Genomic DNA, 18,681 nt, shown 5'->3' with positions numbered 1-18,681 from the left:
GTCACGCCTTAAGAGGCTGTTAATACCATGTCAATCTAAAGTGCGCACACAGTCTATTTGCATTAGGAATAATAAGAAACTATTGAAAATTATTTGTGTACTATTACTCGTTAGCAATTTAAGTATAAATTGTGATTTTAATTCCAGACACATAAGTCAAAAAATGGAGACATAGAACCATTTAATGGTGATTTTAAGACTAGTATTTGCAATTATTTTCTATCGAGCCGATTTCATTCAATCATGTATCGGGTACAGCCACATTTTTGAAATATAATTAATATTTACATGTAGTTTTTTTTTGCTTTACTAAAACAAAAAGGTTTTCTTAAAAACTGCTTAAGTAACATCAATTTCAAGGACATTGAGTGTTGACAGCCCCTTAAACATAACAAAATTCGCAATAAATTGCATCTTAGAACAAACTTTAAGTATACTAAAAATAAAAACACAAGTTATTTTTAAGTATCGCTGAACAAATGTTGGTTCAGTTTGAAAAGTATAATTTTTTTTGCTCCTGTTATTGGCCCCACCTGGTATAACTTTTTTTAGATACATAGGCAATTAAGTCAGTTACAGTCGACTGATTACTTAAGTAAACTGTTGTCATCAATTCCTAAAACTTTAGAATTACAAGAATTTGCAATCACATCAAAAAATTTTGCTTAAAAAATACAAAAATGATATTCTCAATTAATAAGATTTTCCAAATTATATAATAATTGTTTAGGTACTTACCTACATACCTAATATCTTCCATTTTTTTCTATGTCAAATTTTAAATCCAAATAAACTGAAAAAACAATGAATTCAGATTCCTGGTTGACTGGTCTTAAAACATTAGAATTGAGCTCTATAACCCACTTCAAGGAATTGGTCAAATGAAAAATCAGCCTGTATTATAATGATAGGATAGGATTATTCAATCAGTTTAACCCTTGTCAAAGTTATAATAATATAGGACTTCTCATGAATATAATGTGACAATGGCCGTTTGAGTTGTCCACTATTTATTTCTAAAAAGCTTAATACATTACTACTTTATGATTGATAATGCGTAATTATGTTAGTCTATTTATACATTGCCTTATCTATACATATATGATAAGCTCTCTGTGATGTATTCAGGAACTGTATGTTACGACCACCATTGCAGAATCACTGATTACTCCACTGACTTTGTTTTCAATTGACATTTTATCTAAATATATAAAAGAAGAAACTGACTGACTGACTGATTGACTGACATATCAACGCACAGCCTAAACCGCTGTTTCTAGAGATTCCAAATTTGGCACGTAGGTTCTTTGCAAGGTCTAAGGTTGCGTGTGCGTAGACGTGCACGTGCACGTACGCGTCCCGTTGCGTTGTAAACTAAGAATTCTCATAAGATATGACACACCGCTTGCGTGACGTGTGCGTGACGTGCACGTGCGCGTGACCTGCACGCATTGCAGCTCCGACGAGACAAACCGGCTGCGTGCTGCGTACACGCGTGCACGCAGCGGAGCGGCAACGTCGCTTCGTTGCGTTCAGTGATGACGTTGTGTTTAACGGCGTTCCCTATGAGAGGGCGAACCGAGCAGTATCGGACACGCACAGCTCGGTGCTGTATAGGTGCTGTGCGTGTACACGCGCAGCTCTCTTGTCTTTATTTACAACTCGGGCGGTGCGCGTGCTGGTTTTTTTTCGATTCCGTGATAAATGAAAAAGTAATTGAACTGGTTCGTCGATATGAATGTATTTACAACATAAAGCACAAAGACTACAAAAGGAGGGGGCTGATATTTTTCATACTTGCTACTAATAAAAATCCACATCATAAAAAAAATACAAGCCAAAACTCGCTGGGGGCAGATTCACTTAGCTTATCCAGGCATGGCCTTTTGCCACCCAGTGAAACGTTTTACCGCACCAGCGCGAGGAAAATTCTAACAAAATCAAATCGAAATGAAAATTATTCAATATTTATCATTTGAAATCATCATTTAAAAGTCAATTCCTTTTTTTTGCATCAAATTACTTTGGCACACATGTGGATAAAGCGCAACTTTCTCATCAGTTTTTGAACAACCAAGAGCCCTTTACCAGCTGGGGTGGTACTTATCTGACTGAAAAACTCAAATATTTTCGATCCAGTTTCCTGGATACACCAACTGCATAAATAACCTTTAATCCCATATATTTGTATTACTAGGTTACATTTTACAGTGAATGAATCAGTGTACCTGTATATGTGTAATATAATGGAATTAAAAGAAGTAGGTGTCAGAAGGGAAAAAAGTAGGACTATCTAAAAAAAGAAATGAGACGCCATCAAAAACATAACTTGTGAAAAGAACCAAGTCTCTCAACTCAGTTCTTCTATCGTCAAAAGTTGTGAGATCCATGTAATACCAAGTTGGTTAATTTATTGTCCCTACTTAAGGGACCTTCTGTCTAAGTTATTACATAATTAGCTAACCTAACTAAATCTTATAATTACCATATCAGTATTAAAACTTTTTATTTAAAACATAAAAGATTTCTAATATTGATATGGTAATTACATGGATCTCACAACTTTTTACGGCAGAAGAAATGAGTTGCGAGACTTGGTTCTTTTTACAAGTTATGTTTTTGATGGCTTAATTATGTCTTGTAAATATCCTGACTAAGCTGATCAAAATAGTAACTTTAATCAGCTCCTTAAATATTGACCTTAACATTTTCGTCACGTCACGGCCCCCTGAGGAATACTTTCCTGTGTGGCAATTTCTTAAGGCAAAACAAACGCTTACGAAATATTTACTCATCTCTTTATAAATACACCTTCGGGGATGTTTTATGTTACAAAAATAAATACAGAATGAAATAACAAGCCCCGTACGTGCTGATATCTGTCGCCACTTTTATTTGTAAATACAAATAAGCACTTCTATGGCAATCTGTAATCGTACCTGTTTATTTTCCTTATCTTGGGTAAAAGCCTACGCGTATGAGCGGACTTCTTTTTTTTACAAATACCTACAAATGCATCATTCATTGCAAATTGAAAACACTTTTCTCTGAGATCAGGATATGACTCTTTCGCATAGCTAATAAGTAGTCAACACTTTTTTAATAAACTTAGTACGTGCCTAAACTCGCTTGTTCATTCTCACTTCACGAGAATCTTTACGAATAAATCACTCCAGTCAATACGTAGTTTAAAGTTTAAAGGTACGGTAGTTTAAATTAAAATTAAATTGCCACATTATTGAAATTGTCTGTCCACTAATTCACTTCACTCGCTTTACATACACTCGAATTTAACAACATTCGAATTTCGTCATGCAGTCGCGAATGTTTTTTTTTTTCAATTTATAATGGTTTCGAATTCTAGTTTGGTTTGTCATCATTGGCGGTTCGTCAAAAATATTAGTAATCAAGCCAGCTAATTGGCTTTCATTTTTTATTTGTAGTAGTAAAAATGCCCGTTACTATGCCGTTGAGTTTGCTAAATAATGAAGTCTCCCTTGGTAAGTTTACTTATATTATGTACATTAAGCACTGCATTATTAAAGCAGGTTTTTAGGTGAAGACTGACGCATTCAACTTGGCAACACATTTCGTATAGCCAGGCCAAGTAGGATAGATTATGGTAGCTACTTGTGACCCAAAAATATCTGGCAAAGGGTTGCGAAGTCTCGTTAATGGTTGCTTTGGTCAATAAACGCGGTTGAAACTAGCGACAAACTTCAACATAGGTATTTGCTGAATTTGCTTCAAGTTGCAAGTTCAATATTTGAATATTCGTAATCAATAGTTTCGATACAAATACTTGGAGAACTTTGGCTGTATATGTTGATCGACCGAATTCTGTTATAAAATTGACATGGTCATGATATGGATTCCATAACATAGAGTGGTCCACTTCCGCATCATCGGTTACGTTGCGGAAGTGTATTTAACTTAAATTTTGTTATAATTCCTTAGAGCAAAAATTGTGAAATTCAGGTGTATTTAGTTTAAAAAAAACGTGCACTCTCATATAAACTAGAAGGTAATTGCATTTAAACTTACCTACTCACTTTGAAAGTGAAATGCGATGTGAAAACTAAAATGAGCTTAATAATTATGGGGGTTTTGGATTCGAACCCTATTACAAAGTAAACCTTCCGATCTCTGTCTCTATGTTTATCTGCACACTTAACAACGAAAAACTAACCCGTAAACCGGTCAAGCGTGAATGGGTTTTATAAAAAAAAAACGTAAATATTTTAGCACGAAACCCTCGAAAGGCGACTTTGCGACTCGCTCTTGGATTTGGCCATTTTTTATTTACTATTATTACATCGTTTAGGGTCTTTTCTAAACTAGATTAACGTTAGAAAAATTTGATATTAAGTACATAATACAAATATATTTTTTAAATAGAGTACCAATGTACCAGCATTAGCGCATGCGCGATAAAGAGTGTCGAGTAGTGTGACGCTCGCTCCAGTAGTAGGCCTGTAGAACCCGCCGGTGCCGGCGCTTTAGCCACCACGGGTCCGATTACGAGAAAGTTTTTTTCAGAATTAAAAAGATAACTATTAAAGCGTAGTTTTCATTAGTGTAACGTGGAGTGCCGTGATTCAAGCAACATGCGGTGGCTTCTGGTGGCGATTTGTTGCTACGTGGTTTGTTCAGGTAAGTTTGTTTACAAACTTTTTCGTCACCTATATAAGTATATACTCTCTAACGTCAGCTGAGCTTTGACAGTTTTTAATAAGAAAAACATTAAACAAAAATGGGTATGTAAGTTTATAAAAGGATATCGTATACGAGTGACACATTTTCCCAAAATCTTTTAATTAGATACGTCAGGAAATTAAAATCGTGCGCGTATCTTCAAAATCAACATAAAATTGGGTGAAAGTTTATTTGGGTTTATTAGAGTCCATTATCGGAACTACACAAAGTACTCTGAATGACCCGAATACACCTTTAACACCGAATACATTGTACCTTAGAGAGCTTTGTGTAGCTAGTGAGTGAGCATTCATATCTTACATCAAATCAATGTCAGTGATATATACGGGGACATTGATGGATAAATAAATTGAGCTATAGTTATTATATGATAATAATAATAATCAATGTCCCTGTGTGTATTGAAGAAATCTTATATTATTAATTGTAGTTTCTTTTATCTGGTTTATTCATGAATTTATTTATTCATTCCTAAACTTTTAAAGTACTGAAGTTGAGTACTTTAACTTTGGGTTTTAGGATACAACAGTTCCTGATTCGTCTTTAACTTTACTTCAATTTTATTAGGGAATAAACACAGAACGAAAATGAAACCAATATTCCTTATTACATTTTGGGACGAGAATTCTGGTCACGTTGTGAGCCGAGTGCCGAGTGATATTTCTTAGGAGTCACGAGTTTTTAAAAACGGAAATAAAAAGGGGCATATTGTATGTTTTACACAAAGACAAGAAAACAAAACAACAACCTGTATTGCTATTACTTTCATCAACTTATAAAATTAGTAGTATTAAACCGTATACTTTCATTACGAACACGTAGGTAGATATAACGTAATTAGAACAAGCTATATACTCGTACAATGGAGATTTTTTCCATTTACTTATTCGATCCAAATATTAAGTTATCATTCTTGGTAAAAATAAATCTAAGACATGCCTTGGTATAAAATTACTGGTGAGTAAATAAATATCCTTCATTGAGCACATCCTATTTCCTCACGTTGTCCCGGCATTTTGCCACGGCTCGTGGGAGCCTGGTATCCGTTGGACAAGTAATCTCAAGATTTGGCGTAGGCACTAGTTTTTACGAAAGCAACTGCCATCTGACTTTCCAACCCAGAGGGTAAACTAGGTTCAATGAGCACATAAAATTAAAAAATACGCAAAAAGTAAAATACAGAAAGAAACAAGTTTAAGACTAGGTAACAACAGGCGACCTTATCCCTAAAATACGATCTCTTTGGGTAGCAGGAAAGTTGAGTACTTTCAACTTTGAACGAGTAGTGCCGATATACATATAAATCAACAAACCGAAGACACAAATATTTGTATAAACCATTATCTTTATTCAAAATGATTACTGACTGAAAAACAAGCCTTGTGAGCAAGTAAGTACCTTATGGTTATAGGTTATCTGTAGTTGGATTTTTTTATAGTGTCCGAATTTCAAATTAGAACTCTTCCTATAAATAAGACGTTTAAAAAAAACTAAATGCGCTATTTCTCATTGATCTAATAATCGATATTACGTACCTACCTAACTTTAGATTTAAAGGACCCGAAATTGATATTATTATGTAGATATGCATCTATTTCAAATCTCTGAGTTTCTGAAACTCGAAACTATTATGAGTATTGTACAATCCTGTACAGTATTGTTTACTTGGTATGCACATCAAGTGATGAATTTGGCTAGAACAGCTTGAGGGACTATGAGTTTACCTCCGTGAAGCCAGCCAACGCCACACCCTGTATAATGCCTTCATTTCATTCAATACAAACAGCACCACTGTTAGGTAATATTGCAGAACAAGTCAGCAACAGTTAAGTACCCGCAAAGTTTGTAAAAATATAAGATTGCAGCCGCGGTAAGCAAGGATGAACAAGTTTATTACTGAATCAACTCGCAGACCGAGTTAACACTACGAATTGCGACTTGGTCTCCAGTGACTTATGATTTTCTTTTAATTCCAAGCAGTTCATTTAGTAACAAACAAAACAACGAAATATTCGTTTTAAAAATTTCTTGATTTACTTCGTCCTCTTTTTCCAGAAAGACACTAAAGTAGTGCAATTTATTTATTATGACGTGCATATTATAAAAGAGAGCCAATTTCTACTTAATAATTAAAAGTAGTTGCTAGGTAGGTAGTTGTTACCGATTTTTGATATTACTACGATTAAGATTACTATTTTTTATTTTAGCATTGTGTGAGATAAAATAAAAAAAATATACATAACTCAATCATCGTAACGTCAATAATCATTCATAAAGCAGCAGCCCATTTCCTGTCACCAAGTAGGTACTAATTTTATAAATGAATAACAATCATGAAGGAGCGTATTTGTGAATGAATAACTATAACGATTATATTTAATCCTCAATCGTCACATAAAATATGGTAAAAGTGACACATAAGGCGCGCGCGTCTGTTTAATTGGGAGGTCAGCCGGTGTGTCAATTATAGTTCATTCAACCAATAAAGATACACACCTACTGAACTATTATAGTGCCAATGGCGATGATGGAAGCTTTTCACGCATTTTTTTTAATTAAAAAGAATAATGCCCAAGAAGTATAAGTTTACTAATCAGGGGCGGATTAAGAAGGCGCGGGGCCCTTAGCACAATAGCTCGCGGGGCCCCCTGGTTTGAAAAAAAAAGGATTAAGTGCGAGTCGGACTTGCACCCCGAGGATTCAGTACCATAATAAATTTTTTACGATGTTTTAATTTTTTCGACTCGGGTAGTCACCTAGAAATTCTTATAGTTCCGCCATGTCCATCTGTCCGAGGGTTTGGTCCGTGATTGTTAGTGCTAGATAGCTGTAATTTGGCATGGATACATAAATCATCCCCATCTATCAAGTCAAAATTACAGAGCCTTGAGCATCGCCGTCGAGTCGCTAGCCTATCGGTGTTCTATCGGATACATTTCGGGGAGTGTGCACAGGAACTGCACGATCTGATCCCACCTTCCCCTTTCCATCATCGGACGTCCAGGCGTGGGGAGCGAATGCACCCGTTCGTGGTACACATTCCATTTGTTCGCACTAAACGGTTTGCCTCCTCTTTTTTGTTACGGACGGCTAAAGAATGGAATGCGCTCCCGCCCTCTGTATTCCCTGATAAATATGACCTCGGTCTCTTTAAAGCAAGAGTGAATAGGCTACTACTGAATCGGTGAGCTCCATCTTAGGCCCTGTCTTCACTTTCCATCAGGTGTGACTAGAGCCAATCGCCGATCAGTTTTTAATAAAAAAAAAAAAAAAAAAAATCATGCATTTCAACAGAACGGTAAAATACATACTATAAAAAAATTAGAGTACCTCTCTTTTCTTTGTTTTTTTTTTTGCTTTGACCCAATAGTGTGGCGTATGGTTGGATAAGGTCTATCAAAAGGAATAACCGTCTTCAAAAACCTTTTTTAACAAAATAATTACTTTCGGAAATAATCGCTCCGAAAAAAATGTGCCCCTCCCCCCTCTAACTTTGATGATGATGATGTCCTCCCAGACGTATCCGTCGACGGCGACATCCTGACTGGTTATTTTTATTTTTTATTAATATTGATTTTAAATATTATTTATTAACTATTACGCGCATGGGCGCGAGCGTGACTTGCAAATCCAAATTTAGTTTTGAAAGTTCGGCTGCACGGAGCACAGTAGAGCTGTCCAGATGAGTTGTATGTATAGTTGTAGGAGGGCTTGGGCCGACTTTTTCGGAGCTGACGTTTGGCGTCAAGATCTTCAAGCCGGGTGCGTTCAAAGTTGTCAAGACCCGCACTGACAGCAGCTCGCCAGTCCGATCTCCGAGTCGCAAGCTCCTCCCACGACTCGCAAGATATGCCGGTGGCCAACAGATGGCGTTTTACGACATCCTTGTAGCGTAGGTATTGCCCGCCAGCCTTACGTTTACCTGAGGCTAGCTCAGAGTAAAATACTTTTTTTGCAGTCTTGATGGTGCCATACGCACAAGGTGCCCACACCAACGCAATTGACCTTTTATGAGCAGACACTCCATACCCGGCATGCCTGTTCGACGTAGAACCTCCGAGTTTGGAACACGATCCTGCCACTTCAACCGTAATATTGCCCGGAGACATCGTAGATGAAATGTGTCTAGACGTTTAATGTCCCCTTTGTACAAACACCATGTCTCCGAGGCATAGAGCAGCACAGGCATGATAATTGCTCTATATACGGCGAGCTTTGTGTGAAGGATAAGATCGTGCGATTTCCAAACTCGCTGGTTCAGTCCACCAAAGGCCGCAGCAGCTTTGGCAATCCTAGAGGAGACTTCGGACTCGAGACGATTGTCACTCCGCAACAGAGTCCCTAGGTATCGGAATGTACCCACTTCGTCCAGTGCATTGCCCCTTAAATAAGCAGATGCATCACTCGCAGATTTCCCTCTAGCAGGTTGTTTGACAATCTGGGTTTTCGATGCACTGATTACTAGGCCGAACTTGCGACATGAATCATCCAAATTGTCCAAATAACTCTGCAGGACCTCCATGCTATACATAACTTTATATATAACTTTAAACCATGGGCCCAAAAACATATGAAAAAAATCGTGAAACAAAAGCTTAATAAATAATTTAATTGAAAACTATAGCGAAAATGATCGGTTTAGTCGCTTTTGGGTTATTGCAAAAAATCTTCTCTTCTTACTAAAAAGACGTACAAAGCGCTGCAAAGGTTACTCCCTTATGCTTGTAATGTAATGTAAATGATGCTTACTAATAGCCCTCGTTTGGCCTTTTTTGAATGGTAACTACGAAATCTTACACTGAGCATGGCCCGATATGCTCTTGGCCAATTTTTCTTTATTATTACACCAAGTTTGAAGTCTGTATTTTAACTGTAGGTACATTTTTTGGTGTTCATGAAATCTGTCGTTCAGTGTGCTCTATCTTATGACCCGTAACAGGTAGACAGTCAAAATTTACCTAAATCAAGTGTGTATTTCTATTACAGCTACATCAACCAATCTGTAGTTCGTGTCATCCACGAAGACGCGCCCCACTCCTCCCAATCGCCTATAGTACCTACAATTTTTTTTTATACCACGACGGTGGCAAACAAGCATACGGCCCGCCTAATGGTAAGCAGTCACCGCAGCCTATGGACGCCTGCAACTCCAGAGGTATTACATGCGCGTTGCCGACCCTTTAAAAAAACCTGTACACTCCTTTTTTGAAGAACCCCATACTGTAGACCCTCGAAAAAACCTCGGAAGGGAGCTCATTCCACAGCCGGAGCGTCCGCGGGAGGAAATTCCTCTTGAACCGCACAGTACCAACCTACAAATGTTGATGTTGTGTGCAACCTTTTAGTAGTTCTGTCTATACACATTAATTAGGAGACATAACTACCACATTGCCAAAAAGTTGCAGATTTGTACTGTAAGCGATTAGGAAGAAGAGCGGGGCGCGTTTTCATGGATGACACGAACTACAGACACAAAAAAATACATTTCTTGTGTAGGGGCTCCGTTAATTTTTCTTCCTTTAAACATCCGTTTTTTTTTTAAACATCCTTCCTTGCTTTTCACTAATATGTTTTTTTAACACAGTATCTTCTTTTGTTCGTTTCCAAGCTCTGCTGTTTCCTGCACAGCCATTCACAAAAGTTTTGAGACAACTCTGTTCACACCTTCGGTTTTATGTTAAGCTCTGCTCTTGTTCTTTGCGTAAGCCTAAAAATTCTTTTAATATATCGTCATAAAGAAAAATAGACAGGATAATAACAAATAATAATAATTGATCAATATTGTTACTGACTTACGAAAAAATTACATTGTAAATAAAATGTACAGGATCCGCGGAGTGCGAGCTCTACTTGAACTTGGCCGATTCCGCGTGCCGAAATCGCATGGTCAGGGTCGGTGCGCGGGGCCCCCCTTAGGCGCGGGGCCCTTAGCATATGCTTTTTCTGCTGTTCGGTTAATCCGCCACTGTTACTAATCCTGTTATCGAAGCTATATATATGTGACCGTCGAATTGCCAAATATGTCGCAGTAATATAGGTTGATATTCAGTCACATTCGTGCGTTCGCCGTAATTAACTATTTGATGTCGACTATGCCAGACGATAGGTTTATGCGTGAAATATCGTGATGCGAGACAGAGTTACGGTGACGTTCGGATGCCAACTGGAGCTGCATTACTGTTGCGGCATTACAGCAGCGGCCTTGACGTGCACGTCGCGTCGTTACTGTCAGTTTCCTTGATAAAATAGACTGCGTCCACAGCAAGCTTGGCCGAATTTCACCTTCCCATACAAACGGAGATTAGTTCTCATTTTAAAACTACGTGGTGTATTATAATGAAACTCAAATAGAGCAAAAATAAGTTTTGTATGAAATTCGCTGTTTTTTAACTCTGCTATCTGAAGCTACATAAAGTAATTACTGGCATAGATATACCTTATCCTATTGTAAGTACCAAGTTTCAGGGCAGTCTAGCAAGTCGTTTTAAAATAAGGTGTAACTACGTTTGTAACTGAATGGAGAACCAAGCTTGCTGCGGACTCTTAACGCAGCTGCAGTTGCTATCGGAATGTCACATTTTATAAAGAAAAAACTTTTTTATGCCTGGCGCCTTGGCCTTGGCGCTAATTAAAATTAGGAAGATTGTCGATATCATCGATCGGTTTTGATAAAACTAAGATTATGGTAGGATCTGGCTTTCAAATTAAAAATGACCTTTCTAATATCTTTGACGAGTATTTAATCGATACCGATATAACACGTTGAATCACGCCTGGCCCTAATATTGAAAGGTTGATTGATGACGCCATCAAGCCGTTGATATACGAAATAAAGTTTTACGAGATATAAAAGCATGCTATTAGACAATTTGATCATTATACAGGGAAATTATAATTTTACCGCGTTATTTGCCGTTAGTGATGGTATTAGGTAGTGGTAGGTGCGGCAACTGCCACTCCCTAGGCTAGGGTATTCGCTATTTCAGCCAATGACAGGTCAACGACTCTGACCTAAGTAATTGCAAGTAACGGTGTTGCAGTAAATTAGTAAACTTGCAAAGGGTAATTTTGCGTTCTATGTCGTTTACTGTATTAAAGGATTCATTTTCATAAGTAGCGTTTAGTCTCGAAAATGTGAGCGATGATAAACATATATACTGAGTATACACGGTACTCACGAGGAACACAAAAGATTTTAACAGTGTATTCGTGATTATATTTAAAGACAAAAATGTCCTATAAACTTTTATGGTATTCGCCTAGTTTCAGAGTTAATATCAGTTCAAAAAAACAAATTTGTATTGTTACTTAGTGCAAAACGCCTTTTTGATGGAGGTGTTGCCTCTATGGAACCTAGTTTAAATATCCTTATTGGCAGGATGTCAAAAAGTGGCAAGACAAGTAACACTTTAGAAAAATTAGGTTATACGAAAAAAAACATTTTAATTGACAGTTTTACCAATAATATTTACTTACTTTTTATGTACAAATACATTCAAAATATTGAAAAAAAAACAAAATACATTTGTTGGGAAATTGACTTAAGCTCATTTTTTCCCTTTTTTGGCCTCAGAAATAAGTGATTAAAAACATTCAGGTTCCTCGTGAGCACAGTGTATATGGCATTGCTGCATACGATATTATGGTTTTTTTTATGCTTGCACTGTAAGTAATTTTATCATATATATTCGCACTTTATTTACGAACATTTAAATACCCTCCTCTCAGGAAACTAAAACAAACATTAAACCGTTGCTCGTACTAATAAATAAGCGTATGCAATGCATTCCCCAGCGATGTCGCCTGCAGTAAATATTAAGAATGGCGTTGATCTAGGAATGAAAATAGACAATGGTATTTTACAAACTCCCACTTGGAAGATAGTTTAAATAGGTAAGTACTTATTAGAAATGTTATAGAATGCAACAGTTTTCGTGACAATATTTATTAGGAGTAGAACCATGAAAATAAAAGTGGGTTTAACTCATAAAAAGTATTTCATTTAAGTATACTATAGCGCGGTACCTAATTTCAATAGGTTATGTAACTTTTTTTAAAGAATAAACTTATGTGGTAGGCATACATATTTTTTTTCGCCCCACTGGGCACAGTTTGTTGGCGAATAGTGCGCTCTAAAATAATACTAACAATGTTGTGTCATACCTACTCATACATATTACAAACTTATTTTAGTAGGTGAGTACTGGGCTATAACCGCGAAAATCGAAGTTCGTCAATTTTTCTCTGTCACTCTAATTACGTCTTAGTGAGAGTAAAAGAGAAAGATCCCCGCAATTTGCGAATTTCGGTTTTCGCGGTAGGCCCCCAGAGTTAAATCATTAATTTATAATACTTACTTGTAGGTATCAACAATTACACAACTATTTAATTGTGTAAATAAGTTTTGCAAGCAATCTATATCTATTATTGAAATTAGGTATCAGACAAAAGTGAAATTATTCAATATACTGCTCAAATAATGTGACAAATTCACCTAGCAGCCCGTTTCGAACTTTAAGATACGTACACGTAACGTACCTACGTATAAGTACGAAATGGTTCGGATCGGATGTCAGTGTCAAAAGTGACGTTTTTGGTTTAAAGAAATACCAGATATATACCTAATATTTGACGTACGTATCTTAAAGTTCGAATCGGGCCGTAGGTACAGTTGTAATCATAAATAAATACACGATTGCAATACGCGATGGACAAGGGACAACAAATCTCCCTTTATGCAACTGACAATAAAGTTGCTGTTTACGTATTTTTTCCCATTTTCTGGGTAGATATGTTAAACCTTGAATGTAATGTTATTTATAAATTATTTGTTTTTCACATTAATTTGTCGAACGGGATGCACAGAGCGCTCAGCTCCGCCGCAAATTGAATTCATTTCTACTCGTCGCCGGGTCAGTGACGTGATCGGTCGCCATGCGACGTGCTTTTGTTTTTATTTCATAACTGTCTACAATTACACATGTAGCTTTTTCGCATGCATAATAATGGCTGCATATATAAAATGTGCATTTGAATAGGCATTTTGAGAATAGAACTACGATTACATAGTTAAGTAAACAGTAAAAGAAAAATCCTCAAAATGTTGCAAATAAGATTGTGAAAATATAAATTTAGTAAGTACATTATAAGACTTTAAGGCTAAAGAAATGGTTAACTTTATTATTTGTTTAAATGTATATCCTTACCTACGAGTTTCTCCTTGGTCCTAATTGCATTTTGTATAGGCGAGAGAATAATAAAATTCAGCGAAGATTCTCGTAAAATGGGTAAAAACGTTCGGTTGGCCTCTAATGAAGGAGTTGTAAGGCGTCCCTTTGACAATACTGTGCTCTAAGTGACCCACGGTGTTACCCTAATTTGCCTCAATTTCCGTACGTACCTAATGTACGGCATTTTCTTTACACGGCTTTTGCAAATAATTAATTCATGAATTTGCGTGTTTCAATTGAAATAACACGCACCGTTGATGATTTAGCAATCAGCATTAATGGTTTCAAACTTTAGAGAACGTGAATGAATTCATTGGAAATTATGGTATACAAATAATCACCAAATAATATTGGAACCAGTCAGGCAAAAAAAACCGTAAACGTATAAAGTAGACTAGATAACATTTTTTTACTAACGGTATGAATGTCGTTCAGGTCTGTTTGGGGCAGTGCTTCAGAGATAAATACCATTTTTGTTCTGCAGAAGAGGGCTATTCGTGCAATATATAAAATGTACCTACCATAGAGACACACTTAGAGATAAGTTTATGGACATTAACATAATGACAGTGCACTGTCAATATATTTATGAGAATATTCTGTATGTACATAAAAACATTGCCTGTTTTAAGAAAAACTGTGAAATACATAATATTAATACTAGAAATAAGCATAAGCTCGCAGTGCCCTTCACTAGGCTCCATAAAATTAAGAAATCATTCATGGGTAATTGTGTAAGATTTTACAATAAACTTCCTAATATTATAACTGAATTGTCTGTTAGTAAATTTAAAAATTATGTAAAACGTAAGCTTATCTCTAAAGCCTATTATAGCACACAAGACTACATGAATGATGAAACACCGTGGGATTAAGTGTGATTGTAAAGAATGAATTATTTATTGTTATGTTATTAATGATGAAATTGATAATTCAATGTATATATATACCGTATTTTTTGACATTTAGATTTTATTCTAGAAAGGTTCTAGACTAGTATTTTTATACAATTTTGATGTTTGACGATCCTTTTGTGAAATTCTTATTATTAAGTTTACCATATCTATAATAGTTCAATGTTTTTTTTAGAACAATAATAACTGCATCAATAAATTGCTCTGATATTTAGATTAAGATGATATTTGTAAAATTTGACGATTTAAAATTGCTTTTTGCTAGGCCTATTTGAATAAAGAATATTTTGACTTTGACTTTGACTTGTTTTAAGAATCAATGGGTTATATTATATGGGACCCACTGCCACAAATTACACTCAAAGTCTGACAATCGTACTCTATGCCCGAAACGCTTACGCCTGTTACTAAACGGTACATAATTTGTGACGTTACGCGTCACGTGAGTTCAAGCCATCTTGAATTATGGAAAACAAGAAAATTGCTATGTCGACGGTGGAATATTGCGTTATATAACAAAATTTCGAAGTCTTGTATTTTACTATATTGATTAAATTAGCGTCGGCCTTCTGACTAGACTCACGTTTTCATTATTAGTTTATATTGGCAAGGCAGCTTGTGACAAGTTGTTGGAGAGTAGCGACGCCATTTGATAAAAATGGGCCTCTCCGTGTTGGATTAGTCTCCGCACGCGCTTCCCACATGTCCGGAACACCATTTTTCCGAGACGGGAAAGATACACATCAATATATTATATATATTCAGCAAAAGATTTTATATGTATAAATATACTTTGCAAATTAAGTAAGCAATATTTCTCTATTTAGACACGCTGCGCTCAAAGATATTCTCCGCCGGTCTCTTGCTAGGGTCAACTTGTCAGCTATATATACAGCCATACTTGTGCCCCCCAGCATTCTATGAGACGATGGTAAGAGACCAGACGGAATAACACTAATTCCATCGAAGATGGACGGATGCTGGTGTGGGACGCCACCTGTGTAGTGTAGACACTCTAGCCCATTTCATCTCCAACTGCATATCTGCTAAGGTTTGCGCGGCACCCGAGGCTGCCGAATAATTAAAAAAAAACTAAAATTCGAGAGATCCTTTGGCCTGTGGGGTCCGAACACGATTAAAGGTGCCCACCGATTACCATTTCGCCGGACGATATCGGCCTGTCAGATTGTCGCGATTGTTAACTTTTGAGAATAACTGACAGGCCGACATCGTCCAGTGAACGGGTAATCAGTTAGCCCCTTAAAAATATTTAGCATAATGCAAAAGGATAGTCTTTAGCATGTTACCGGTCATCTCAGAGCTGGCAGCTTCCTTGCTCAAAGAATTAGTTTGCGATACAGTTAGGAGATGCAATATATACAATATATATCTAATGTTTATATAGTTTTGTTTGAATGGTTGCTCATAAAGTTTTATTATATATTAAACAACTCCTACGTGGCAGGAAAAACATAGGAAGCACATACAATAGGTATTTTTCTTTCATAAATGTTGTCGGCTAAATTCTGTCTATAACCTGACAATTTGGCGTTTCAAACAAAGATAGCAATCTATCTTTGTTTGAAACACTTCCAAATTAAGGAAATCAATTTGTGAAAATGATTTTCTTTTAAAATGAATGAATTTTACTGTAAAGAAAAGGATTGTATTCCATTGCATTCGGCGGAGAGTATTCCATGAAAGTTATTGGGTATTTGATAAAAAAAAATCCGATAAACTTAGAAACCGATATTTGGTATAGTGACATTTGATAACTTAGCTTTCAATTCAACGGCGTATTCGACCGGTTCTTGCAATTTGTTGAAGTAGATGCCGTACGTGTGACGTTGCCGGTAAAAGTTTTATTTTTAGTGAAATCCTCGAATAATAATTTTCAGTCAGATATAAACACTTTGTATTTTTTATTACAATTATGTTTTGTACATGCAAAATTTTGTATTTTTTATTACAATTATGTTATGCTATTACATTAAGTATATGATAATATCTACCAAGATTCGGTTTATAGTTTTACCATAAAACTAAATCATCTCTCTGAATGAACTGAAGAATAATCGTTGACAGACCATATCAATCGTTAAATGTGCGTTAATCATTTGAGCAGTAGTGGGTAAGATGACTATCATCTGACATCCTTATTTTCCGAACACGCAAAAACTTTCTGCATAAATAACGCCGGCGTTGGCGTTGACTTTAAGACTATTCTGTTAGGAAGTTGGACTCATCTTTTTTTGCGGCAGGGTTATAAGGGTGCATAGTGAAGCATACTCCGATATCTATTTATTCTTTTTATCTATACAAGATTGGTCGTTGTTAGAAAGAGATGGGCCTCGTAGTCGTGGAATGTTTGAGGATATAAATTAATCGCAGTGTGCTTTTGACACTTTTTCACAATAACTGTCGGAATACAGATAGCAGAGAAGCCACATACGTTACTACCATGAAATACAAATTTGCTCTTTTCAACTCATGTGATATTGACCTCTCAAAGTTTTCGGGCACTGCTCTTTGAATCTTTACATTAGGATTAGTAGTAGGTACAAAATGGACGACTTTGTTAGTAAGTCGCCTGAAAACACGTGTAAATTCAATCGCCTGAAAACACATGTAAATTCAATTATTTAGTGCGATGGCCAAGTCTCAATATATTTATATAAAACATTAAAGAATTTTAATATTGATATGCGTCACTATAAGATGCTGTTAATTATTACGTAACAACTTAATGCTTCGAGTACGGAGATTCCAGACACAATTGATTTTCAATTGTTATGGACCACGATCGTGGTCTTAGAGACTGGACGTATTAAGACAGAAAGTCACTTAAGTAGAGACTGAATAAATTAAAAACCGACTTGGTATTACATGGATCTCACAACTTTTTACCGCAGAACAACTGAGTTGCGAGACTTGGTTTTTTTGACAAGTATTGTTTTTGATGGGATCTCATTTCTTTTTGTATTTTGTAGACAGTTCTACTTTTTTCCTTTTCGGTACCTTCTACTTATTGTATATATGTATATCTACCAGCAACGAATTTTCTTAAAGCCCTCTCTCTGACTTATGAACTTTTTTTCATGACGGGAATACCCATTTTTTGCTCGATTTGGCAGGGGCACTACCATGCGCCTATATTTATATGGGACTAGCTTAAACCCGCGGCTTCGCACGCAATAATAATAACTGCCGTAAAACATAAATAAAACATCGTTACGAATAAAGCCAATATTGAAAAATTTAACTGAAGACTTGGCTGTATGGGCTTAATTTTCTTTGCGGTCTTTTCTAGATTTTTTAGTTTTTCCTTGATTCATACACCAAACACTACTTATATTCCAAATTTGAAGCTTCTAGGTCTGCTAGAAGTGCCTTAGAATTTTGATGATCGGTGAGTCAGTGAGTGATAAAATTAAGAAATTTGACCCGTTACAATTCTTAAAATACTGGTTCAAATTGAATGAAATTTGAAATATACCGTGTCTTTACAATGCCTGCATGGTTACTGAAGATTTCAGTCTTCTAGTTTTATCCACAACGAAGTTACAGGGGGTCGAAAATGGTCTGAATTGCTTCGAGAAAAGGATGGTACGGCCGTGATGCTTTTTTGCTCGACTTGGTGGGGGCACTGCCGTGCCCCCAGATATTAGGAACCTAAATATCATTTTTGAAGACCTATCCATAGATACCCCACACGTATGGGTTTGATGAAAAAAATTTTTTTAAAATTTTATGACTTATTAAAAAAACTACTCACTAGATCTCGTTCAAACCAATTTTCGGTGGAAGTTTGCATGGTAATG

The 18,681-nt window shown here is 36.2% G+C and overlaps 1 protein-coding gene across 1 annotated transcript in view; it reads left to right on the top strand.

Moving 5' to 3' along the window:
* The first annotated feature begins 4,321 nt into the window (after positions 1-4,321).
* Positions 4,322-18,681, top strand: part of LOC133534676 (neural cell adhesion molecule 2-like) — a 145,169-nt gene continuing 130,809 nt past the window's right edge. The window contains exon 1 of the mRNA XM_061873897.1: positions 4,322-4,653. Within this exon, the coding sequence (XP_061729881.1) occupies positions 4,608-4,653 (46 nt within the window). The 5' untranslated portion in view covers positions 4,322-4,607. The remainder of the gene's footprint in view (positions 4,654-18,681) is intronic.

The sequence above is a fragment of the Cydia pomonella genome, chromosome 2 (assembly GCF_033807575.1).
Source record: "Cydia pomonella isolate Wapato2018A chromosome 2, ilCydPomo1, whole genome shotgun sequence".
NCBI lineage: Eukaryota > Metazoa > Arthropoda > Insecta > Lepidoptera > Tortricidae > Cydia > Cydia pomonella.
The sequence above is the reverse complement of the archived record's forward strand: the minus strand, read 5'-3'. Positions and strand labels throughout refer to the sequence as shown.